Source organism: Coenobita brevimanus, chromosome 93 (assembly GCF_032717465.1).
Source record: "Coenobita brevimanus isolate Jiangsu-jjx chromosome 93, ASM3271746v2, whole genome shotgun sequence".
Classification (NCBI taxonomy): Eukaryota; Metazoa; Arthropoda; class Malacostraca; order Decapoda; family Coenobitidae; genus Coenobita; species Coenobita brevimanus.
In genome coordinates, this window is record NC_137046.1 from 26,241,529 (window position 1) to 26,269,001 (window position 27,473).

The 27,473-nt window shown below is 43.5% G+C and overlaps 1 protein-coding gene across 2 annotated transcripts in view; it reads right to left on the minus strand.

Moving 5' to 3' along the window:
- The window catches only part of pit (probable ATP-dependent RNA helicase pitchoune), a 341,853-nt gene that overhangs the window by 222,492 nt on the left and 91,888 nt on the right, over nucleotides 1–27,473 (minus strand). For both annotated transcript variants that reach the window (XM_080282378.1, XM_080282377.1), the window contains one exon: nucleotides 22,450–22,707. In XM_080282378.1, the coding sequence (XP_080138504.1) occupies nucleotides 22,450–22,707 (258 nt within the window). The remainder of the gene's footprint in view (nucleotides 1–22,449; nucleotides 22,708–27,473) is intronic.

Genomic DNA, 27,473 nt, shown 5'->3' on the forward strand with positions numbered 1-27,473 from the left:
AAGTGGTGGCTTGTATCATCTATCAGTACTGCCAATGTCCAACACTAGTCAGCACTCCTAATCTCATCTGTACTCCCATCTATTGTTGACAATTTAGCCATTTCTCCTCCCTCTTGACTCCCCTCCATTACCCTCTCCTCTTGCCTGCCCGGCCGTGCTATGCTAAGTAAATCTTCCCAGGAATTTTCCACTGATTTCATCCATTGAAATAAGCCCTATGCCCTATTCTTATACCAAATAATATATACAAAAAAGAAATAAGGTAAGTGATAGTGCCATACACCTGGAATTGGCTAATTATCACCTGACAACATCTCACATGCACTCATTCGCTAATTTTTGCTGTTTATTTCCCCTTGAAATATGCCGTATTATCTATTCTCGTAATAAAAATATATATAAGAAAGGAAGGGAGAACCCCAAGTGATATTTACATTCACGTGGAACTACCTAATTCATTATGTATTGTCTAGATTTCCTGCCAATCATTTCACAGCATATATATTAGCAATTGTCGCCAGGCTCACATTGGCAGCATTGCACTTCGCCTAGGCGGCTAGGCCACCACACTGTATTCAGTTTACTGTCGTCTTTCAAGGTGGAACCACGTCGGATACGCGCCTGTTCAATTCCACCGATTTTTAGCCCCAAGCAAAGGGCCCTGTGACTGCTGTGGAATGTCAACTGGATAATTTATCAAAGAAAATGATAGACAGTGACTACGATCTTTCTGGTGAGTAAAACAGTGCAAGTGGAAATGTAAATAATGTGTAAACAGCAAGTGAAAGCAATGAATGTAAATATAACTGAACAGTGGAAAATAGTTTTATAAGTTACTGCAAGTGACTGCATAACACAGTGTAAATAAAACAGAAATGTAAATAATGTAAATAAAATAGAGAATGTAAATAGAAATGTAAATGAGTAGTAATATAAGAATACGAGTACATATACTAGAGGTAATGAAAGTGAAAGTTTCACTCTAGCATGTATGAATACTATGAGTTATGATAGTGGAAGTGAAGGTGACAGATTCACTCTCAACGCTAGTATACAATACGAGAAAGTGAATGCTATGTATTTTACTTACAGAAAATGAATGCCTACAGTGACAATAAACTACTATTACTGAAGGAAACTTATGGATAAAGACTGTAGATATATATAAGTGTTATATAGTAACAGAAATATAAACTGTGAGTGTTTTTATGAATAATATATGACAGAACACCAGCGGCGAACAAGTGCAAGTGGGAAGGTCATACGTGCTCGTAATTTTCATTGCTTTTACAGTGTTTTTTTTTTTTGGAGTATGGATTCCAAACCCCCCCTACCCCTGGGGGTAGGAGGGTTTTTCAAGAATACTCCTCCAGTATCCCTGCTTGTCGTAAAATGCGACTAAAAGGGATGGCGGAGGGTTAGTGCCCCTCCTCGGAAAACAACTAACTAAAAAAACAAACAAGAAGCCTCGGACAAGGACTGACCAAACGATGACGACCCAGGACCGGACGAAGGACTTGGTAATGGGTACATGGAATGTAAGAGGAGCGAATGATGAGGTGAAAGAGAGAGAGATTGTCCAGGTGCTTAAGGGTGCGAAAGTGGATGTATGTGGAATAACTGAAACAAAATGGAGAGGAGAAAGTGTTAGAGAATGGGAGTATGGATGGGGTATATGTGCAGGAGTAGGTGAGAATGAGAGGGCAAAGGAAGGAGTATGTATAGTTGTGGGTAAAAGATGGAAGAAGAGCATAAGACAGTATGGATCAGTTGGGTCAAGGACTGTGTGGGTAAAGTTGAAATTTGGAATACAAATGTGGGCGATTGTGTGTGTGTATGTGCCAACGCAAGATCGTGCTAGAAGAGTGAGAGAAGAGTTCTGGACAAATGTAGATGTGTGCATGGAAAAGTTTGGAAGGAATGAGAGAGTGTTTTTGATCGGTGATATGAATGGTAAAGTTGGGAATGTGAAGGTGCATGGAATAGTTGGTGAGTGGGGTGTGCCTGCTGAGATAGATGAGAATGGCAGTGCGTTAGTGGACATTTGTGCTGGGAGGGGGTTGGTGATAGCCAATACCCTCTTCAGGCATAAAATGATCCACAGGTATACATGGCGAGTGATGAGAAGGGTGGGTGGTGAACTGAATGAAAGGAAGGCAATGATTGATTATGTGTGTGTGGATGAAAGGATGCAAAGATGTGTAATGGATGCAAGAGCTTATAGAGGTTGGGGGAGTGGACTTTCCGACCACTACTTGGTGGTGGCCAGAATTAGGATTCAAGTAAGATGGAGGAATAGAAGAAGGGAAAGACGAGAGGAAGGAGTAGTTGCAAGGAGAGTGGAAAGGTTACAAGAGGATGAGAAAAAGGCAGAGTATAAGAGAGAAGTGGAGGAACGATTGGGCAAATATGAATTGGAGCAGATGGGAGATGTGGAAGGTGTGTGTAGGATATTTACAGAAGAAATATGTGCAGCATGTGATGTGGTGTGTAGAAGGAAGAGAAGACGGAGGGGGGTGCAAGGAACAGCGTGGTGGACTGAAGAGGTGAGACAGGCTGTGGCACAAAAGAAGAAAGCATACAATGAATGGATGAGAATTAGGGGAGTGGAAGAAGTTGAGAGGTGGAAGAGAGAGTTATATGTAGAAAGAAAGAGAGAGGTGAAAAGATTAGTAAGAGAGAGTAAGAAGAGAGTGGATGAGGAATTTGGAAGGAATTTGAGTGTAAAGTGGAGGGACTGTAAGAAAATGTTCTGGAAAGAGGTGAAAACAGTAAGACAGGGTGGAAGTGAAGTTAGCAGGAGAGTGAAAGATAAAAATGGTAGATTATTAGTGGAGAAGGGAGAAAAAGTGAGCATATGGAGAGAACACTTTAAGGAACTGTTGAACATAGAGCATGGAAGTAATGTGAGTATAAGTGGCTGGGGAATGGCTGGGAGAAGGAGGGAGGTGAGAAGACAGGAAGAAATCAGTAGGATAGAAGTTGTGGAAGCAATGAAGAAAGATAAATCGGGGAAAGCCCCAGGAATTGATGGAGTGTGTAGTGAAATACTGAAGCATGGGGGAGAGATAGTAGTAGAATGGATGTGGAAGATGTGCAGATTGGCCTGGGAGAAAGGTAGAGTCCCGGAGGATTCGAAGTCAGGTATAATTATTCCCTTGTACAAAGGAAAAGGGGAAAAAGAAGTGTGTGGTAATCATAGGGGCATTTGTCTTCTTAGTATAATAGGAAAAGTTTATGGTAGGATACTTAATGACAGAGTTAGAGAAAGAACAGAGAAATTAGTTGGAGAACAGGGAGGCTTTAGGAAGGGAAGAGGTTGTGTAAATCAGATATTCATTCTTAGATCTTTAGTGGAAAAGTTTCTAGAGAAGGGAAAGAAGTTGTATGGGGTTTTCATGGATTTGGAGAAAGCATATGACAGGGTGGATAGACAAGGATTGTGGAAAGTGTTAAGAATATATGGAGTAGATGGGAAGTTGTTGAATGCTGTGAAGAGTATGTACGATGGTGCGAAGGCTGCAGTGCGTGTGGATGGTGAACTAAGTGAATTTTTCTCTTTGAAAATTGGATTGAAACAGGGATGTGTCATGTCTCCATGGTTGTTCAATCTGTACATGGATGGGGTAATAAAAGAGGTACAAGGTAGGGTAGTGGATGTTGGAGTGGCCCTGGTGAGAGAGGATAGTGTTTGGAAACTCCCTGTACTGTTGTTTGCAGATGATACTGTGTTGTTGAGTGAAGATGAAGAGGAGCTGCAATGCTTGGTGGATGAGTTTGGAAGTGTGTGTAAGAAACGGAATCTAAAGGTGAATGTAGGGAAGAGTAAAGTGATGGTCTTTGAGAGAGGTGAAGTCAGTGAATGTACAGTGAGGTTGGATGGTGAGGAATTGGAAAATGTGAGTGCGTTTAAGTACTTGGGTAGTGTGATGAGTAGGGATGGAGGTTTGGAGGGTGAAGTGCTTGAAAGGGTACAGCAGGGAAGAAAGGTTGCTGGTTCTTTGAAAGCAGTGATAAGAAACAGGGAAGTGAGCATGGAAGTGAAAAAGTTACTACATGACAGTATTGTGATACCAACTCGTAACATATGGAAGTGAAGCTTGGACGTTGTTGGAAGGACACAAGTCAAGAGTGAGAGCAGTGGAAATGAGTTATTTAAGAGGAGCCTGTGGAGTCACATGGAGAGACAGGCTGACGAATGTGGATATAAAGGAGCATTGTGGTGTGGATGTGGATGTGATAGGAAGCGTTATGAGGAACACACTGAGGTGGTTTGGCCATGTGGAGAGGATGGAGGGCGAAAGACTGACGAAGAGAGTGTATGTGAGTGACGTGGAGGGGGGAAGAGGGAGGGGGAGGCCGAGGATGAGATGGAGGGATGTGGTGGAGAGGTATATGAGAGAGGGGGGTGTGAGTTGGAAGCAGGGCAGTGAAATGGCGGGGGACAGGGCGACTTGGAGGCGATTTGTTTGTGGCCACCCCAAACGGGATTGAGGCGTCTGGCAATAGATAGATAGATAGATAGTTTCTAGTGATAATATCAGGCTGTGGTAATCATATTACGGGTTGTCAGGAAGTGTAAAGTGGAGACTTCGTTACCCAACTTCAGAGGTCTTCACAAGTCCTATGGTACTCGACAAAGGCTCGACAAACATCCCAGGAGAAAGCTGAAGGTATGTGCCATATGCATATGTAATTTTAATATTCTAGGACTAATAACTGATTTTTGGCAAATATTTTTAGAGAGTCTGTCAGAGTGCAAATATGCCCGCGAGACACGCAAGTCAAGCAAAAACAACCCCCCGGCTTAGGGGTTAAGGTGCTGTGGCAGACATGGAGAAAACTGAATTCAGTGGTTATCAGACAACTCACTCTCCCACCCCCCCACGCACTGGACGGTGATCCTGGCTCAAACTGTCGACTGGGAGGCCACATCAGCAGCTGACTGAGAAGGCTAAGTATGCATGGTAGAAACGATTTTAACAAGTTTCAGTGTTTCACACACAAAAGTTACCTATCTGTCTATCTATCTATCTATCTACTACCAGACACCATGATCCCATAAGGGGTGGCCGTTTGTCTTTGAGTTAGTTGTTTTACGGGAACAGGCACCATCCCTCTGCCAACCCACTTTTTGATACATGGGGAGCACATATGGGTTAGTTATATGGTTACCACCCAGCATTTTACATGGTATTATGGCTTACAGGAAACCATTCGGCCTGTCACTCAATATAAAGCCACCTCAAAAAGAAAGAGGAATAATAAAAAATTGACAGGAATGATGGAAGAAATAGGAAGAGAGAAGGGCACTCTTTTGACTCCAGTATCTCTAATTTGTTCAAAACTACCTTTCTTGCCTCAAAGATTGGCAGTCACCTCCTCAACAAGATCTTTCTTGGTGTTAAACCAGTTTCCTCCACCAGTCAGGACTTTGTTACATATTGGTTGCAAAGTCAACGAGAGCCCAGTCAGTAACTCCTTTTCATATATGGCTAGCAGTGGTAGTAGTTATTCTCTAGGCTATCTGGTCGAACAGACCGAGTCCCTACGGAAGGCCATGGCTGACACCAGGCTTTCCCACAAAGCTCCCAAGGAATGTATGTTGTTTTGTTGGTGCAGGCGATTGTGTACAATGCAGTCTTCCATAATGTGCTTATGGGGTGCTATGTTGCATCCTGGACAAGCATCAGTGACAGAGACATCCAGCCTCTTCTGATAACTCAACAGGGATGGATGATGCTCACATCTCAGCCTGGCCAGGTGGACCCTGTACTCACAAGGGAGGTAGGATTCAGAAGGGTGGATATCAGGAGGCCATGCATGCAGCTGTGTAGGCTTTGAGTGACTGAATGGAGAAGCGAGTGATCTGAGCATGGATATGCTTCTGGAAGCTGGTTTGAGGAGGGTGAGGGGGAAAAGATGACAGTATTTGTATATGATACCATGATCTGGGTGAAGTTTTGATGATCCTTGGTGTGTGTGGATGTGCTGCCATGTAGTGTAGTGGATGGTGTGGGTTTGTGGAGGCTGTACCAAAAATCTGTGTGCCTCTCAAGTCAAGGTGGTCCTTGATTTTGAGGACTTCGGTTTCTTGGTGTAGGTGGTCTACCGGTGTAGTAGCTGTATAGCCTGTGATTATTTTTAGGGCCTTGTTCTGTATGGTCTGTAGAGTGTTGTAGAGTGTTTTCGTGAGGTTAGAATCCCTAGCAGGATTTGCATAATTCATCACTGAACGTATATATTGCTTGTATACTGTACTGTGGTGGTGGTTTCTTTGTTGTCCAAATGTTGTATGGGCAAGTGACCTTAGGATGCTGGGTCATGGTATTCATCATCATCATCCGGACCTCCTTTCCCACCCTAGGGCAGTGCAAGGAGATGCAATGTCCAGACAGCCCAAATTTGCCCATTCCAATGGGCCATGTTTCCATTCACTCATCATTCAAGCCCCCAGAATCCTGGCTCTATCAGAAACATCAAAAACATTCAACACATTCCGTAGCTTCTCGTAAATGTATCCGATAGAGTCAATCCAGACGCTGTCACGTTAAAAAGAGGTGCCAAATCCCTGATCATGCACTTCTCCTCACAATATTCATCCTGCCAGCTCAATCTCTTGTAAGTTCCCTAGCCTCTCCGACTTCCAAATCTCTCTTCCTGACACATTCACCAACTATATCTCTCCACCTTCTTCTTGGCCTACCTTGCCTCTCCCTCCTTCAAATTCGCTCATATATACCCTTTTCATCACTCTATTGTTATCCATTCTCTCCACATGACCATACCATCTCAGTACACTCTCTCCAATTCTGGTGTCCACAGACTTCCTTACTCCGCATCTTTCATGAATCACATTATTTCGTATCCTATCCACTCTCTGTACTGCACATACATTCCCCAGCAGTCTCATCTCCACTGCTCTCACTCTTGACTTTTCATTTTCATGCCACACCATAGTCTCACATCCATAAGTTAAAGTTGGCACTAACACTTCTTCACGTAAGCGTCATGCAGCTGCAACACTCAAGCCTCTGTTTCTATTCAAGGCTTTCATTGCACCAGCTACTTTCATTCCTTGTGTCACTCTACTTTCCACTTCCTTTGCACATTTTCCTCTCTTTTCTATCACTGTACCCAGGTACTTGAACTCTCTCACAATTCTAGTCTCTCTCTTCTCACTGCAACATCACAAAGGGAGTCACCTTCTCACTCAATAGCCACTACTTTATTCTTTTCTACATTTACTCTCAAGGCACGACACTCACAGACATCAGCAAAACTCTGCACTAGTTTACCAAGTTCTTGTCTGGTATTTGCAAGTAGTACTGCATCATCAGCATACAACAAATCTGAGATATTCCATCCATCACCATTCATTACCAACGCCATCCCCCTCTCCATTACTCGTGTTTTTACTTCTCTCATCACACCATCCATATATACATATTAAACAACCACCGGGACATCACACAACCTTGTGTTGGTGTTTATTTAAATTATTTTAATGTTTGTGATGTTTTGTTCAAATGACATTGATGTTGTGTGTGTGGGGGGGTAGGGGTGTGTTGTTTATAGTGAGGTATGGAATGTGACTATGTTCTCCTGTACACTTTGTAAAAAAGATCACTGTAGATTTGGCTGGGGGTACTGTGAGTCTGTCTGTGGTGAACATTCACGTAGTGTTTTAAGGTAAGACTGGAGGATGTGTGCGGCTGTGTTTGCATTTTGGTGTGTACATGTTAAGTGTTATGCCGTCTGCACAAGAAGCTATGTGTATCTGTGGTGTGTGAGGTGTGGATATGTCATGAATGTATAGGTTAAAGTGTGTAGGGGACAAAACAGGTCCTTGGGATATGCTGTTTGTGAAGTTTCTGATGTTCGATGACTGACCAGCAAATGTTACATGTGCACATCTGCCTGCAAAATAGTTTGTCAGCCATCTTTTTGTGTTAACGTGCATGTTTGTGCTGAATATTTTGTTCATGAGGTTGTGGCAAGGGACGGCATCAAAAGCTTTGCTACTGTCTAAAGTGACTAGGAGTGTTTTGCATAATGGCCTAGATGAATTCATGCCATCAAAAACTCTTTGTGCAAGGTCTGTAAGAAGAGCATTTGTGGAGTGTTGCGGTATATTACCATGTTGTGATGGTGCTAGGGGGAGGTGAGGTGTTACTAATTGCAATACCAGTTGTTCAGTGACTCTGGAGGAGGTGCACAGGAGTGTGATGGGGCAGTGTGAGGAAGATAACATTGGGTCTTTGTTGGGTTTGGGGATAGTGATGGTAGTACTATGCTTCCTGATGCTGAGTATTTTGTTGTGTGAGTACCTATAGTTTGATATGTTGGTGAGTGTTTGTATGCCTTGCGGTCTAAGGTGTTTAAGGTGTATGTTGCTTATGTGTATGTCTGGGCCATAGGCAGATGAGTGCTTAAGGTTGCTAATGATGTTTTGTCTGGCTGTAAGTAAAAGGTGCGAAGTCTGGGTCTGAGGGGAACTGTCTCTTGCATCGGATAACACATCAGTCGTTGCAATGGGGCCTTAGATGGCTGACATGTGAAAAGTGATTGATGAGAGTGTTTGCTTGTTGTTTGTTTGAGGATATGGTGTCTGTTGTTATGATGGCAGCATGTGACTGTGTAATGCTGCTGTCAGAGAGTGTGGTGCTGTTTAGTATTTTGTAGAGTTTGATGATGTTTGTTTTGTGACCAAAAAATTTGGAGATAATTATTCCAATTTGGTGTTTGCTGTTCTTATATTTTATTGTTTAACAGACTGAGTGCTTGTATTTGCTGTAAGGTGTCTTGTGTATGGGGTGTTGGAGAATGTTGTAGTGTGTCGCACTGACTTATGAGGCCTTGAATTTCTGGTGTGAAGTTGGGGTTGTGTCTCTTTCTGTTGCCTCTAGGGATATGTCTTTTGTCTGCATTTTAAATAACTGTATTGAAAGTGTGCACAGCAATGTTGATGTTTGTAATGGGTGTACCATTTAATGCTTCAAAGTGTTGTTTTGTTTCAGTTGTGAAGGCCTTCCAGTTGGCTCTCTCACAATTAGCGTGTGTGTGTCTGTGGCCAGCTAGGGTGATTCTGGTTTTGGTAGTGATGATGACTGGGAGGTGGTCAGAGCCAAGGGTTTTAACCACTCTCCAGGATGTTGTGGGGGTGAGGTTTGGAATCATACATAGGTAATAAATAACCCATGGTGAGATATTCATAGGAGGTGAAACCACACGCTGCAGGAAGCACACTTTAATACTTGTGCAGTTCTAGCTACAAACTTACTGCAGCAAGGTCTCTGACAATATTGGCTCATGTCTGTGTAGAAAATTCTTAACCAGAAAAAGCAACAGGAAGAAAAAAAAATACTACCCAGGATCAACCCGGGTATGCCCATTCCTATTTGCCCTACCCTACTTAAGAGAAAAAATATAAACACAGCCAAGGAGAAACAAAAACAGAAAACAAAGAAAAAAATGCTAGATGTTACACAGCACTCTTCCCACTGGTTCCATTTATAGACTTTAGGTCTGAATGCATGAACAAGGCTTGAGATGGACTTGGGACTTGAGTCAATCTTATGTCAGACTTGAGACGTGCCTGCTGAAAATCAGTGTGCAGAAACAAGGCTTGGGCCTCCCTCAGAGCCGATGCTCGCACGTCCAAGCTGCCTCTGAGTGGGCTTGAATTGGACTTAAGCCTTGTGGACCTGTTATTAACAATTTTGGTGAGCAGATTCACTTTTTAAATTAATATTTAATCAACCACTACTGCAATAATAGACAATGACTGCTTAAGATCCTCAGCAAAAAATATTTGAAATTTATACAAACTACTTGGCTGTCAGGATGATAAACAGTATATACATACTTCGTTTTCTAGTATACTGTACTATAGCAGTAGCCGTGTGTGTGTGTGTGTGTGTGTGTGTGTGTGTGTGTGTGTGTGTGTGTGTGTGTGTGTGTGTTTTGGGCAGCCAAAATTACACATTCAGATCACACCAAAACTGGCAGAGAAATCGCAAAAAATTCGCTGATGTGAAAAAACTTGGTCCCATCACAACTGAAAAACTTTTACTATAGTTAATGAGTGATCACATTTTGACCAAAAAAACGCCGTTCATGGTGCCCGGCATAGGATCTCCATAGAATTTTTTGCTCACTGGTAAAACTAAAGTATTTCGGACTTGCCTTTGGACAACTTAGGTTCCATTCCTGAAGCTGCAAATAACACGATCAATTGGTTAGCTGCAAAAAATCCAAGTGACAACGTTACACTAGAACAGTACATAAATGCAAGAGCCCTCCGCAGGAGCAAGTGCAAGGGGCCTGAAGGGCCCACAAGCACTTGTTTACACTGACAGCATTACCAACGCATTTTGCCCGAACTGAAAATTACTGCCTCTATTCCTAATTATTCTTTTTATTCTATCATTATAGCTAACAGCCATAATCTGTAATCCATTTAGCTGCCAATAATGACAGGTTTAGATGCTCCAGCAAGACTGCCTGGACTGCTTATGAAATGTCATTGTCCCTCCTTGTAGGCCAGGCAGTGACTGGTCACTTGCATAACAATCCATAGTTTTTTACAACAACCTCCCTAAATGAACGCATATAATGGACCAACTCGCAACACTGTCACCTTCCCATGCAAGGACTATTTAGTTCTTCATATTAATTAAAGTTTTCTGTATTATTTAGATTCCTCATAGTTATTATTCATGTACAAGATAACACTGTAGATATCTGGTATCTAAGGTTTTTATAAAGCATCTTTTATTTTATCTTGCCTTATCTGCTAAATTTAATATTCAAAAGTTGGAACTGTGATTGGCTTATTTGAAAATGGTCGAAAGTTTGCTGCACGTTCGCAACTCAAGGTTGACTTTGTGAAGTCAGACTTGAGCTTTGATTCAGCACATGGCTCTGTCAAGCTGGCTGAGCCCAACTTATGTACGCTATGAGCCTGGGTTTGGAACCCTCCCAAGTTCAACTTTCAAGTCTGCCTTTGGTCCCATTCTGGTATTTGGGCCTAAGTGCAATAATAGCGTGCACAAGTAAAGATGGGGATGGGATACACTATCTCTATGAAGAAGGGCAAAGTTAGTTGCTAATATAATAACTTTTCCTAATGACAAATAGCAAAAATGGATGGTCAAGCCTAGCACAACAGCAAACCTGGGATAAACTTCACTGGTTATGATACTGCCACTGCATAATGTTGTTATAAAATTCAGCTCTAGCTGTACCCGCTTCATTTTGTTTCATTTATAAAGGCTCCAACATGCATGCATGTGTCGGCTGTGACCACCCAATGGTGGCTCTCTATGCTGCTTGATCTCAGGCAGCCTCCCTATTCAGTCCCATATCCCTGAGATCACACTCAGTGACCTTGTCCTAGGACTTTTTTGGTCTGCCTCTTTCCACCCTCCCCCCCAAACATTCACACCTCACACTTCCAGCACCCAACTTTCATCACTCTCTCCACATGCCCAAACCATCTCAATCTACCGACCAATACATTCAAGTCCCATCCTACCTCTCAACTCTTCCATCATGAACCTAGCACCCCATGCACTCACATTCAAGGACGAACTGCACATTCACCTAATCATTGTCATTTCTGTACATCTCTGGCAAAGAATATCCTCTTCTTTAACTGCCCAGGTCTCACTACACTCTAAACAGATGCTACCATCAAAGATCTCTTAACTTGGATGGCAAGCCCTCTCAATGTCAGGAGAAGCAACAGCTCCCTGAACTTCTTCCAACCACTCCTCACTCTAGCCACAGAGCCAGCTCCAGCCCCACCTCCAGCATGTAACATGTCTCCCACATAGTGAAACTCTTCCACACACTCAAGAGACACGCCAGAAAGATCAGTCCTATCATGCCTGACAATTTTCACATGCTCTCCTTGACACACTGCACGTGTTCAATCAGCATTATCTCACAGTCTGCCTCTGATACCAATAAATCTCTCATGCACCCACTTATCACAAAAACAGCACAAGGTGGAATTACTTCCATGCCTATGTGGCAAACCGCACATGGCCACTCTTCCTCTTCTCTAACAGTACTGCCACCAATTCTAGATATCATCACCTTTGTTTTATCTGCATTTACTCTCAAGCCCTTGCCCTCCACACCATCTCTCCACTTCCTAAATCCTTCCTTCACCTCCCCTTTATTCTCTGCAATCAACACCAAAACATCAGCATAAAACATCTCCCATGGGAGTTGATCTCTGAATTCACATGAAAGTGATTCAAGCACCATGATAAATAATAAGCGGCTCAAGACTGGCCCCTGATGCACACCAACATTCACAGAAAACTCATCACTCAGATCTACATTCACTCTTATCTGGGTGTGAGCACCCACATACATAAGTCACAACCACTCTAACCAGCCACTCCCAGATCCGAAGCTTTCTCAATGCCCACTTCACCACCTCTCTAGGGACTCTGTCAAAGGCCTTCTCCAAATCAACAAAAACAAAGTACAGTTACCTTTCCTTTCCTATATATTTCTCCTGAAGCTGTCGAACAGTAACTATGGCATCAGTGGTCGGTTTGCCAGGCATAAACCCCAACTGCATCTCATCAATATTCACTCTATCTCAAATTATACCTTCTAGAACTCTAGCCATTACATTCATTATCTGGCCCAAAAGTTTTATCTATCTATCTAAATATAACCCGACGCCATAATCCCACAAAGGGTGGCCACAGACAAAACGCCTCCAAGTTGCTCTGTCACCTACCATTTGACTACCCTCCTCCAACATATACCTCTCAACTCCATCCCTCCACCTCATCCTCGGTCTACCTCTCCCACTCCCTCCCTCCACATCACCCACATACACCCTCTTAGTCAGTCTTTCGTTCTCCATTCTCTTCACAGGTCCAAACCACCTCAGTGTATTTCTCCTAATCTTCTCAACCACATCCACATCCACCCCACATCGTTCCTTCACTTCTTCATTCGTCAACCTGTCCCTCCACGTCACTCCACATGCTCCTCTCAAGTAACTCATTTCCACTGCTCTCACTCTTGACTTGTTTCCCTCTTGCAAGGTCCATGCCTCGCTTCCATACGTCAGGGTAGGGATCACAATACTATCATGTAGTGACTTCTTAACTTCCATACTCACCTCCCTATTTCTCATCACTGCTTTCAGTGTACCAACGACCTTCCTTCCCTGCTGTACCCTTTCATGCACTTCATCCCCCAAAGTTCCATCCTTACTCATCACACTACCCAAGTACTTGAATGCACTCACATTCTCCATATCCTCACCATCCAACCTCACTGCACACTCTGTGACTTCAATCTTCTCAAACACCATAACTTTACTCTTGTTTACATTAACTTTCAGATTCCTCTTCCTACACACTGTCCCAAATTCATTCACCAAACTTTGCAACTCCCATTCATCTTCACTCAACAATACTGTATCATCAGGAAACAGCAAAACCGGAATCTTCAACGTCTCACCCTCATTCATTAGAGCCACCCCCACATCCACTGCCCTACCTTGCACCTCCTTTACAACCCCATCCACATACATATTAAACAGCCAAGGAGACATCACACTACCCTGTTTCAGTCCCATATTGAGATCAAAGAACTCACTCAGCTCGCCATCCACTCGCACTGTAGCCCTAGCTCCTTCATATATACTCTTCACAGCACTCAACAATATCCCCTCCACTCCATATATTCTTAATACCTTCCACATACCTTGCCTATCTATTGTCATAAGCTTTCTCCGAGTCCATGAAGGCAGCATACACTTTCTTTCCTTTCTCTACATACTTCTCCACTTAACATCTTAGAACAAATGTCTGATCTACACACCCTTTTCCCTTCCTAAATCCCTCTTGTTCTCCTCTGTCATATACCTAACCCTATCAATGAGTATTCTACCATAGATTTTTCCAGTCACACTAAGAAGGCAAATACCCCTATGGTTACTACATACTTCTCTCTCCCCTTCTCCTTTGCATAAAAGAACAATTATACCTGATTTCCAGTCCTCTGGAACCCTTCCTCTTTTCTATCTATCTATCTATTGCCAGACGCCTCAATCCCGTTTGGGGTGGCCACAAACAAATCGCCTCCAAGTCGCCCTGTCCCCCGCCATTTCACTGCCCTGCTCCCAACTCACACCCCCCTCTCTCATATACCTCTCCACCCCATCCCTCCATCTCATCCTCGGCCTCCCCCTCCCTCTTCCCCCCTCCACCTCACTCACATACACTCTCTTCGTCAGTCTTTCGCCCTCCATCCTCTCCACATGGCCAAACCACCTCAGTGTGTTCCTCCTAACGCTTCCTATCACATCCACATCCACACCACAACGCTCCTTTATATCCTCATTCGTCAGCCTGTCTCTCCACGTGACTCCACAGGCTCCTCTTAAATAACTCATTTCCACTGCTCTCACTCTTGCCTTGTGTCCTTCCAACAATGTCCAAGCTTCACTTCCGTATGTTAGAGTTGGTATCACAATACTGTCATGTAGTAACTTTTTCACTTCCATGCTCACTTCCCTGTTTCTTATCACTGCTTTCAAGGAACCAGCAACCTTTCTTCCCTGCTGTACCCTTTCAAGCACTTCACCCTCCAAACCTCCATCCTTACTCATCACACTACCCAAATACTTAAACGTACTCACATTTTCCAATTCCTCACCATCTAACCTCGCTGTACATTCACTGACTTCACCTCTCTCAAAGACCATCACTTTACTCTTCCCTACATTCACCTTTAGGTTCCGTTTCTTACACACTCTCTCAAACTCATCCACCAAGCCTTGCAGCTCCCCTTCGTCTTCACTCAACAACACAGTATCATCTGCAAACAACAGTACAGGGAGTTTCCAAACACTATCCTCTCTCACCAGGGCCACTCCAACATCCACTACCCTACCTTGTACCTCTTTTATTACCCCATCCATGTACAGATTGAACAACCATGGAGACATAACACATCCTTGTTTCAAACCAACTTTCAAAGAGAAAAATTCACTTAGTTCACCATCCACACGCACTGCAGCCTTCGCACCATCGTACATACTCTTCACAGCATTCAACAACTTCCCGTCTACTCCATATATTCTTAACACTTTCCACAATCCTTGTCTATCCACCCTGTCATATGCTTTCTCCAAATCCATGAAAGCCGCATACAACTTCTTTCCCTTCTCTAGAAACTTTTCCTCGTTCCAGGGCATCACCCTTCCCCTTGTGCACATTTACCATCACACTATTTAGCCAGTCATGTGTGACAACACCATCCATCCATCCATCCATCCATCATTTAATCTTATGTTGCTCCATGAGGAGCGTAGGAGCCCGGGACTAGGCAAGTTGGTCCTGGCATTTAAGATGAGAGTGACCAGCCTCACTCATCCTTGAGCGGTATTACGTGAGCAATAAACCCCAACCACCCCTTGGATATAAACCTTCACCGGCTCAATCCGATTGGAGCACCTTTATTACCCATTAAACCACCAGGAGCCAAAATTTGGTTATATGGTTATCACCCAGCGTAGTAAATGGTTTCCTCGTGTACAGGAAACCATTTGGCTTGTCACTCAGTGTAGAGTCACCCACAGGCAGAAGGAAGAGGAAAGAATGAAGGAATGAAAGACACAAGAGGGAGTGTAAAGTCACCCGCAGGCAGAAGAAAGAGGAAAGAAAGAAGGAAAGAAAGACAGAAGAGGATGGATGGAAAGAAGGATGGAGGAGAGTAAAGGGCAGACACTCGAGAGCAGCACTACATCAAGTAAGAGGATGGTGAGCGCCCCCACCTACCACAGGAGTGTGACAACACACTCATATATAATCATATTTATCAAATCAAAACTAACTCCACTCCTAAATCTCCTGATGATTTCAGTATTCCAGTAGTCAACTCAGACACACATTCCTGAATTGCATCCTGCCTATTGCCCTGCTCATAGCAGAAGCATCAAGCAAAGACCCAGAGCCAAGCAATGGATCTGCTGACTCCAAACCTTCCCTGTTCCAAATTCCTCATCCAGCAAAAAGTTCTAATGCTTACAGGGTTCACCACTGCCTTTCCTTTATCATTCTTCATATTCTGCTTGTCCCTGATATCCATGTTTTTCCTCTTCATGTGATGTACCACCTCAAATATCGTATTCTTTCTTTCAATGCTATTTAGGTTATCCAGTAAAAGTCTCTGAGACTCATATTTTGCCCTGTAAATCGTGCCTCTTTTCTAACCCAACGATTGGCAGCCAACCTCTTTGTTACCACCCTTTTTCCATTCCCAGAAAGGCCTTCTTTTCTCCTTAACTGCAGCTTGTAACTCCTCAGCCAACCACTTTGTTACCTTGAGTCTTGGCAGTCCCCTTGTTCATCCGTTCACTGAATCAGTAACTCTCAGGAGATTGTTCTTGAGAGCTCTGTACTGTTCATTAACACTTCCATCAACAGCTTCAAGTCCAGCCACCACTCTACTCATCTCACCATAGAAGGCATCCTTTACTGTCTAGTTTTTCAACTTCCACAAAAACATTTCTTAACCACATTCATTTAGTAGTCTAGAACGTACAATACTGGGAACAGTCCACAGCCTAACTTAACCACATTTTGACAGATAAACAACCAACCAAAGTTACACAAGGAATTCAACATTAACTGTAAAAAATAATCAGCTAAAGCTATGTCTCACTGGAATCATTCTTTCTCATATTCATTGTCAAAATAAAATATATATTTACATCTATATCTATCTATCCATCTATATACTGTATATATATATATATATATATATATATATATATATACAGTAATCCCTCTAATATCCAAACATCCCCACTAATCGGACACAATCGTCCCGGGATCCAATATTCCCAAAATGGGCCAAAAACCGCAAAAAATTCGAAAAAAATCTGACTTTTTTTCCCACCTGTAATTTGAAATTGCCGCGTGGCGCCAAACAGCTGTTACACCATGGTCCCTTCACCCCTTCCTTCCTCCCCCCTCCCCCCTCCCCTGTCAGGGTTGCCATTTTATTTTTCATTACCAAGTGTGGGTCAATTTGGTAATGAAAAATTCGTTTGGTAATGAATCGGAATAATGCAATACCAAATGGATTTTTCCCATGTATGAGGATGCACAAGATGGAGTTGGTGGATTGTTTGCTCTCTCTGATTAATTTGGTAGCCTATATAGAGTGATTAAAATCAACATGCTGTTAATTATAAGAAGAGTGATTACATGGATTTCCACTTGTGTATATAATTAGTGAAGAATAGATGCTAGCTTTATGAATTTGGTAATGAAAATTAAAAATGGTAATGAAAATTGAGGAGTTTGGTAATGTGGCCGTTGCGATCTGACAACTATGTTACCCCGTCATCATCAACAGTCACAGCCTAACTCCGATCGAAAGCAGATGCTTATAGCAGTGCAAGCCACAGGTGCTTGTTTTTTGTGAATAAACAGTGAATAAATTGCAATACCTCGCCACTAGAACACACGGGAATTTACAGCGTTGTGCAGTGTTAAGAAATTAGAACTTAGAGTGCAGAGGATTAACTGTGGACTGCAAACTGGTGGTTCAAACCAGTCCAGGAGCCAGGGACTTGTAAGCACCCAGGATGTTTAATATTGTATAAACTCAACTCTAAAACCTCATTTTATGGTTCTTTTGCATTTATTTCAGTCTTTTATGTCCCTTATTGGTGTGATTTAGGTCTTAACCCTTTAACTGCGGGTGTCATCTCAGAATGACATTGCAAAAACTGGACCAAACCGCGGGTGTCATTCTCGAATGTTTGTGAATATTTTGAATACCCCGCGTTTTCTCCGTGCGCCAATTGTTTCAAGGGAGAGTAGCTATTAAGTTCTTTCACTCCAGCCGACCCCCACCTCCCTCCTCCCACCCCCCGGGCCCCCATCTCCCACCCCCCAGGCCCCCCACCCCACCCCTGACCAACACGCATCAGTATCTGTCCAGCTGTGAGTGACAACACCGCTGATGTGGCAGTGAAGTGCGGGCAATTACAGTGCCTTTTACCTGTCTCAGTGAACACAGAGTGGGTGTTTATCGTATGTGCAGTGTTCATATATGTTTATAGTATTATTATCAGAATGAGGTTGGCATTTGGTAATGGTGTGTGAGCGAAGGTAATGGTGTGTGAGTGAAAAACAGTGTTTTTAGATCGCTCACTTCTAACGGCACTGCCCATCCAGTGATAGTCAATGAAATCATGAAACCTACATCATTGCAAAGCCGAAGGTTAGTAGTTTCTAATGGTACCTTATATTTTGCTCTATATTTATTCTGTGCAGAGTTATAAAGGTTTAAAGTTTGTTTACATTTTGGCTGAAACCCCCACGGGAGAGGCCAGTCGGGGCAAAACAATGCCCGCGGTTAAAGGGTTAAATAGGTGCTATGCATGTCCACAGGGAGTTGTATAGGTGTTTTTCTGAGTTAGGGTCCATAAGTACAAGTCCAGGAGGCTGGGGCCCAATATCCAGACAGGATCACTATCCGGACATGCCTTTGGCTCTATTACATCGGATATTGGAGGGATTACTATACATATACAGTACAGCCTTCAACTTTGCGATTCACCAATTCTGCGAGGTAGTTTCAAAAGTCATGTATTTTTTAACATTTATGAACTTTGCGAGTGATCACACACTTTGCAAGGTCGAGTGGTGGGAGAGTCGTCTTCCCGTACTACTTTGCCACACGGAGTAGTGACGTCACGGTTCACTGGGCGTACTGCGCCTCCTAGTTCAGTGGTCTGCTGCCCTGCCACGTTTGTTTGCACCTGTTCCCAACCAAGGTGACTGACCCTCACAATTTCGTGGTGCTCCTCGCAATATCCCAGCAGTCTAACCTTGCACGAGTGTTATCATGGCGCCAACGGGTAAGAAGAACAAGAAAATAAGTTTGGAGACCAAATTGAAAATGATTGAAAGGAAAAAAGCAAGGAAAGGTAACTCTGCTATTGGTCGGAAGTTTGGTTTTGGTGAATCGACAGTGAGAATGATTTTAAGGAACAGTTAACAAATCAAGCAAGCAGCAAAGAACAATGGAGGTGCTCAATTTGATGGTAGAATGCAGGTTCATGTTTGTTTCATTAATCATCGTAAAATTAAGAGGTAGAGTTGAGAGAAAAAGTGGGAAAAAGTGCTTACCTTGGGGTGATGTCGACCAATTTGCCTGTAATTCATATATTTAATTGTTTTAATTTTGTGAATTTTGATTTTCCGAGGGTTTTTGTTGACCATATTCTCGCAAAATTGGAGGAAGGACTGTATATATATATATATATATATATATATATATATATATATATATACACACATATATAAGCAATAGGATATTGGTAGTGAAAAATCTGTTCGATAGAATGATAGCTGCAGGTATATCGGCATATGCTCCACAGGCAGGATTGGATGAAGCAGAGAAAGATACATTTTGGGATGATTTAATACGTGTAGTAGGTGGTATGCGGGATGATGAGATAGTGGATTTGGGAGAGGACTTAAATGGTCATGTAGGTGAAGCAGCACAAGGTTATGAAGGAGTACATGGCGGATGTGCGTATGGTATAAGGAATGCGGAAGGGGAAAGGATACTCGAGTTTGGGGAGGCAATGGACATGATTGTGTGCAACATATATTTTAGGAAAAGACAGAGTGTAATTGTAAATGTGTTAAAGGGAAGGGTGATGCACTGGAAAGTGGAAATTATAGAGGTATAAAGCTTTTAGATCAGATAATGAAGGTAATGGAGAGAGTTTTAGAAGGTATGATTAGAGAAAGAGTGAATATTGAAGAGATGCAGTATGGGTTTATGCCAGGTAGGGGGACCACTGATGCCATATTCATTGTTCGACAGCTTCAGCAAAAATATAATGGTAGGAGAAGGGATCTGTATTTTGCTTTTGTTGATTTGGAAAAGGCCTTTGACACAGCCCCTAGAGAGGTGGTGAAGTAGGCAATGAGAAAGCTTGGCTTGGAGGAGTGACTGGTTAGGGTGGTAATGGCTATGTATGTGGGTGCTCATACCCAGGTAAGAGTGAAAGGAGATCTGAGTGATGGGTTTTCCGTGAATGTTGCTGTGCATCAGGGGTCAGTTTTGAGTCCCATGTTGTTTATCATGGTACTTGAAGCCCTCTCACGTGACTTTAGAAACGGACTTCCGAGGGAGTTGTTGTATCCTGATGATTTGGTGTTGATTGCAGAGAACGACAGGGAGGCAGAGGAAAGGTTTAGGAGGTGGAGAGATGGTATGGGGCACAAGGGCTTAAGGGTAAATGTAGATAAAACAAAAGTGATGATATCTAGGGTTGGTGGCAGTACTGTCAAAGACGAGGGAGAGTGGCCACGTGAAGTTTGCCACAAGGGCGTGGGAAGTAATTCCATCTTGTGTGGTGTTTGTGATAAATGGGTGCATAAGAGATGTAGTGGTATCAGAGGTAGACTGCAAGATAATGCTGATTTTATGTGTACGGCGTGTCGGGGAGAGCAGATGGAGATTGTCAGACATGAAAGAATTTAACTTGCTGGTGAGTCTCTTGTGTGTGTGGAAGAGTTTTGTTATTTGGGAGACATGTTGTGTGCTGAAGGTGGGGCTGGAGCTAGCTCTGTGGCTAGGGTGAGAAGTGGTTGGAAGAAGTTCAGGGAGCTCTTGCCTCTCTTGACATTAAGAGGATTCTCCCTATGTGCTAAGGGGTCTTTGTATGCAGCATGTGTTAGGAGTGTAATGCTGTATGGTAGTGAGACCTGGGCAGTGACGGAGGAGGATATTCGCCAGCTCAGACGTACAGAAATGACAATGATTAGGTGGATGTGTAGTGCGTCCCTGCGTCCAAGGTCTGGGGGAGCTGGGTTCACGATGGAAGAGTTGAGAGGTAGGATGGAACTGGAGTGTATTGGTGTTGTGATGAGGAGAGGTAGATTGAGATGGTTTGGACAGGTGGAGAGGATGAGGGATAATAATTGGGTGAGGAAGTTGAGAAGTGTTAATATTGGGGGTGGGGTTAAGAGGAGTAGATCGAGAAAGACATGGGACAAGGTCATTAAGTGTGACCTCAGGGTTAAGGGACTGAACAGGGAGGCTGCAATGGATCGTGCAGCATGGAGAGCTGCCATTAGGTGACCAAGGCCGACGCATGCAAGCATGTTGGAGCTGTTAAAAATGAAACGAAATGAAACGAAAAACCCATTCTTCCTTTACAGTAAGTGAACCTGGATGCATCCTGCAGAGGAGGCTTTTGGCTGTTTTACTACACCACCCAAGAATATTAGCCTCTGGTATCCAGACGATGCCAGTGGTTCTCAACCTTTTTCTTCCTATATACCCTTTGGACTTTTTCTGCATGGATGCACTCCTCACCAACAACGAGGAAAAAATGTATTGCTTACTAACTTTTTAAACTGCACATCAAGCTACCTTTTTTACTCATCACTGTAACAATATCACCATAAGAAAGTTACCGTGTGACTATTATGAGTTTCGAAAGTTACACACAATGAGATGGCTAGGCTTGTTTTTTTGCTGTCTGCGCAAATATTGAGGACTGTCACGCACCCCAGATATCCCTTTCATATACCCCAGATTAAGAACCACTGCCTCAGGATAAACTATTCAATGTACAGGCGAGAGACATAGCTTCCATTAACTCCTTCACTTCAAGAGTTTCCCCTAAACTGAACAAAATCATCTGGAGACATTAAAAATAAACCAATAAACAATATCATCAGACTGACAGAATTCAAAGACCTGAGGAAATGGTGCATTACTTACAGTCTTGAGTTAGAATGCCCTACAATGCAAACTGTCCATCAATGCTGGGTGGTAACCACATAATTAAATACAGCGTAACAGGTTGATGTAAAACACACTATGCTGCCCCTGTTAACTGTATGGTGAGCCCTAAATGTGGCATCCATCCAGAAACCAAACCTCCACACTCTTCCCCACGCCTCTCTGTGGTAAGGTGTCATCTAACACACGGGAAAGCCAGTTCACGGCACGGGACAGCCCAACAGGGATGGTTGGTTGTCTGCGATCGATACGTCTATTCAGCCAGGAAGATGATGGTTACTCAGCAACAACAACCACCACCTGAGTTCACTGATGTCTTGTCCAGTTATTCAATGCATGTGTTCTATGATGTGCTTCCACAGCTTTCTCCACACAGTGTGAAAATCCCCAGTCTTAAAGGGTGTGTTCATTCTTGCCACTTCTGCTGTGTGTGTGTATGGGGGGTGAGGGGGGATGGAAGGCCCAGTGTTATGTGGTGAGAAAATGGAAGCAGATTTAAGACTACATGTAGGTCCAGAGGTTTGACCTCCATCCTAGAAAGTGCAGTACAGTAGCATCCTATAAGAGGGGGGGGGGGAAGGAGGGGGGGAGCAATACCTGTACAAATGTAAAACTTACCATTCCTTGGTTTAAATTTGAGCTTGTATAACAATTCCACTGCTGGTATAACAAAGGCAAGAGTCTTCCCTGATCCTGTTTTTGCTGTCCCTCTCAAGTCTCGCCCTTCCAGGAGCTTTGGGATTGCTTTGGCCTGAATCTCTGTCATCTCAGTAAAACCCATGAGGCCTATAGCCTTCGCAGTTTCAGCTGATACGACAGAACGCAAACTCTCAAAGGATCTGTTTATGGCTGCATCAACTCCCAACACGTTGGATTCTAGAAAAGAGAAAAAAATTAAAGGATAATTCTATTTTATATGTTACCCCACCCTAAATCTATTTTATTATAAATAAGTTTCTAAATCCTTGCAAATCAAAATTTTCCGACTACATGTATAACTTTAATTATCCCCACATTTGCATATGAGTGGTGTAAAGAAAAACGAGTCTGAGACAAGTTTATTCCTGACTAGTTTCCTGACTAGAATAAACTTCTGTCTCAGACTTGTGTTTCTTTACACCACTCGGATACACCTGTTATAATGTCTCAACAACCATACCTACATTATTAGATCATTCTCCCACTACCTACACATGCCAGCATGGTCAATGGTCTCTAAACCTAAGCATAGCATTCCATCATCTCAAACATTTTCAAAATATTTCACTCTCATCTTAACCCACACACATACCGATGACGGGCTGGGCCGTCACTCGATTGTCAACCTCTGACGTCAGTATAACGACTTTGCCCGTCATCCGATGTAATCTCTAAAGAAATATTTAGGGAGTCGTCATTTTTGTTGGATGATGGGCAAAAGTGGGAGAAGCTAAGCCTGCCACAGCTGGTACATGAGTGCTCACTTGTTTTGCTCGGCTCAGTGTGGTGTAAGGTTCCTCAAAGGTAGGATGTACTGTATACCTTTTGACCCCCTGCTGAACGCATGCTCCTTTTTCTCTCGTATATACACGGCATTATTATTGAAGAAAATACAACAAATAATGCATTATTGGAAAGGAAAATTATTCTGCTATGTGTTGAAGCAAAAAATATTATTTCTTGAAGTGTTTTGTGTGTGTGTGTGTGTGTGTGTGTGTGTGTGTGTGTGTGTGTGTGTGTGTGTGTGTGTGTGTGTGTGTGTGTGTGTGTGTGTGTGTGAATATTTTTAAAATGAAATTGTAACACTATAGCATGTCAGCTAACTTCTACTCACTTTTCTTGCATTTTACTTTGGTGTCTTTTTGAATAATGTATGACAGAGCAAATCTTCAAAATGAGACCAAAGTGGCCTTTCTATGATGAATAGTAACTTCCCTACAAGCGTTACAAGTAATATATCTCTACCCGACTGTTTTGAAAGCTCTTGAGCAAGAGTTATGTGCCACAACCAGAATTTACATGCACCCCTTTACATGATAGGATTAAATGTCAGGACCAACTTGCCAAGCCCCGGGCTCCTACGCTCCTCATGGGGCAACACCGGACTGGATGATGTATGAATGGATGGATTCAGTGTTATCAACAACAATAAACTTCCTCATAAATGAACTAAAGGCATGGTCACACAGGTGCTTGTCATGGCTGAAAATTTATCTATCTATAATTAGACACCATAATCCTTTAAGGGGTGGCCATTTGTCTCTGAGTTAGTTGTTTTATGGGGATGGGCACTAACCCTCCACCAACTCACTTGCTGACATATAGGGAACACATAGGCCTATGGGTTGGTTATGTGGTTACCATCCAACACTGTAAATGGTTTCCTGATTTACAGGAAACCATTAGGCATGTCACTCAGTGTAAAGCCACCAGAAAAGGAAAGAGAAGTAACAAAAAGTGACAGGAAAGAGGGGAGAAATAGGAAGAGAGGAGGGCAGACAGAAAATGAATGATAAAAGTGAAGGAAGAAGTAGACGGCATTACATCAAGTGAGTGGATGTTGGATGCCACAGCTCCAAATCTATCTATCTATCTATCTATTGCCAGACACCAAAATCCCGTAAAGGATGGCCATCTGACACTGAGTTAGTTGTTTTACAGGGAGGGGCACCAACCCTCCACCAACCCACTTGTATCATCTATCAGTACTGCCAATGTCCAACACTAGTCAGCACTCCAAATCTCATCTGTACTCCCATCCATTGTTGACATTTTAGCGACTTTACCCCCTTCGTGACTCCCCTCCCTACCTGCCCTCCATTACCCTGTCCTCTCACCTCCCACGCCGCGTTGCGCTAAGCAAATTTCCCCCGGATTTTTCCACAGATTTCATCCATTGAAATAAGCCCTATGCCCTATACTTATACAAAATAATATATACCAAAAAAAAAAATAAGGTAAGTGATAGTGTTATACACCAGGAATTGGCTAATTATCACCTGACAACACCTCACGTGAATTCATTCGCTACATTACCATGGTAATTTCCCCTTTGAATTATGCCTTGTAATCAATGTCTGTAATAAAAATATATATCAGAAAGGAAGGGAGAAGCCTAAGTGACATTTACATTCACCTGGAACTACCTATTTCTTTATGTATTGCCGAGATTTTCTACCTATAAAAAATTAGCATGTAAGTTAGCAGCAGTCAGCCTCAGTGTCATTGTCAACCCTTGCCTTCTCAGATAAGCAGCGGCATTTAGTTCCTTGTCCTCCGCTGTGGTCAAACCATGTCGCACTCGCGCCCCGCCATTTCTGCCGCTTCTGTGCCCATTGCAAAGGGCCCCATGACCTCTACCCCCAAGAAAAGTAGTGAGGGAAGTAGGAAAGGACTTAGTGACTCTGCAGTGGAACGTGAACTAGCAGAATTGTCCATGGTGATGATGGATAGTGATTCTGACGATTCGGGTGAATCGTGTGATGAGCCGGGTGAGGTAATCGTGCCAGAAAGTGCTAGTACGAGTGCTTCAGTGTTGGAAGTAGTCCCTAGCTCTAAGGGAAAGGAGCCGTTAGTGCAGCATGGCAAGGAATTTGGGAAGGGAGTGAAAAGGCGGCGTGTTAGCCCCAGAACAATGCCCCCGCATGACCCAGCCCGCCATGAGTCCCGAGTCGATTCACCTCCCCGTTCCCCAAGCCCCACTTCACTCATTTCTTCCTCATCGTCGGCCGAGTTATCTCCGGAGTCTTCGTCGTCGGAGTCACCACCAGCATCAACAGTGAAGGCAGGCCGTAGAGGAAGAGGTAAATCTCGGACTTGTAAAAGTAGAGTTGGTAGTAGGGTAAGGGCTGCTAGTGCTGTACGGCAACCCAGGGTCAGTGCGAGTGACCTTGAACCTGATAAATCTGCCTCACAGCCACCCACCACCACCACCCACCCTAAACCGCCACAACAGGGAATCCTGAACACCTTCGCGTGGAAGGAAGGGTCCGATTTTGTGCCTGAACATTTAGTGTTTGATGAGAGCTCCTCAGGAGTTCAGCCTGCCTTCACTATTGACAATAATGCTGAGTGTGTGGACTACCTTTTGGCCTTCCTAGATGACGAAGTCATGCAGCACATATGTGATGAGACTAACAGGTATGAATCACAACGTGCTGCAAGTGGTACAGGTGCAGCCAAGATGCAACAGTGGTCCATGCTGGGAGTGCAGGAGCTGTATGTGTTCTTTGCCCTCGTGCTTCTCATACCACACTCCAAGAAGCATGAGTTGGAAGAATACTGGTCCATGGACCCCTTACTACCCTCACCCACCTTCAATAAGTACATGGCCAGAGATCGCTTCCGGAACATCATGGGAAACCTGCACTTTGCCGACAACGATGTATCTTCCCAAACCGACCCACTCTGGAAGATCCGGGAGATTCTGAGCAGAATGAAGGATAAGTTTATGTCATTCTTCCACCCCTTTCAGAAGGTTGTCATTGACGAATCCTTGGTTTTGTTCAGAGGACGTCTTCGGTTTGTTCAGTACATTCCAAGCAAACCCCATCGCTTTGGAATTAAGTTCTTTGTACTGTGCGACTGTAAGACGGGGTACATCCTTGACTTCGTCATTTATTCAGCCAGCACTGTCAATCTGGATAAAACACACCCCCTTGGCTTCTCAGGCTGTGTAGTGAAAGTGCTCCTTGAAAAGTATTTTGGTGGGAATCATGTGCTGTATACAGACAACTACTATACAGCACCGAAACTTGCCAAATACCTTTCTGAGCACGGCATTGGCTCCTGCGGCACTGTCAAAAGTAATCGTGCCCACTTCCCTAAATTCACAGAGGCAGGAACCTCGCAGCGAGGAGACGTGCACCTACGCAAGTCTGAGAAGATGCTGGCAATACGGTGGCATGACAAGAGGGTTGTGCACATGCTCACCACCGTACATATGGGGGAGATGACAGACAGTGGGAAGGTCGACCGTATGACAGGCGAACCTGTGATGAAACCTGATGCTGTGTTGGACTACAATATCAACATGCGGCTGGTGGACAAGTCCGACATGATGATTGGTGAGATCGACTGCCTCGGGAAGAATACTAGGTGGTACAGGAAAGTTTTTCTGCATCTCATAGATATGACGATGCTGAACGCCTTCATCCTGTACAAGATGAAGGTCAAGCCACCCAAGTCCTTCTCCCTGAGGTTGTTCACCAGGACTTGTGTCCAGCAGCTGCTGGAAAGACATGGTAGGGTGACAGCAGCAACTCCAAGGGGCCATCCAGTAACACTTCCCGACCGACTTGAGCAGAGGGCGTATATGGATCGGCACAGACTGGAGCTAAGGCCTGCCACAGGGAAAAGGAAGGCTGCGATTCGCAGGTGTCAGGTGTGTGCACATACCACCCGCCGCACACCTGAGCACAAACGCACCTCTTGGCAGTGCGCTGAGTGCCAGGTTCCCCTCTGTGTTACCTGCTTCTTTGATTACCACAGCCAGAAGCAGTTCTAACAGTGCAAGTGTGAAAGGAGAATAATGTGGAAATAATGTGTAAATAATGTATAAATAGCAAGTGAAAGCAATGGATGTTCAGTACATATGATTGAACAGTGTATTATAGTTTTATCTTACTGAAAGTGACAGTGAATAACATAGTGTAAGTAAAATA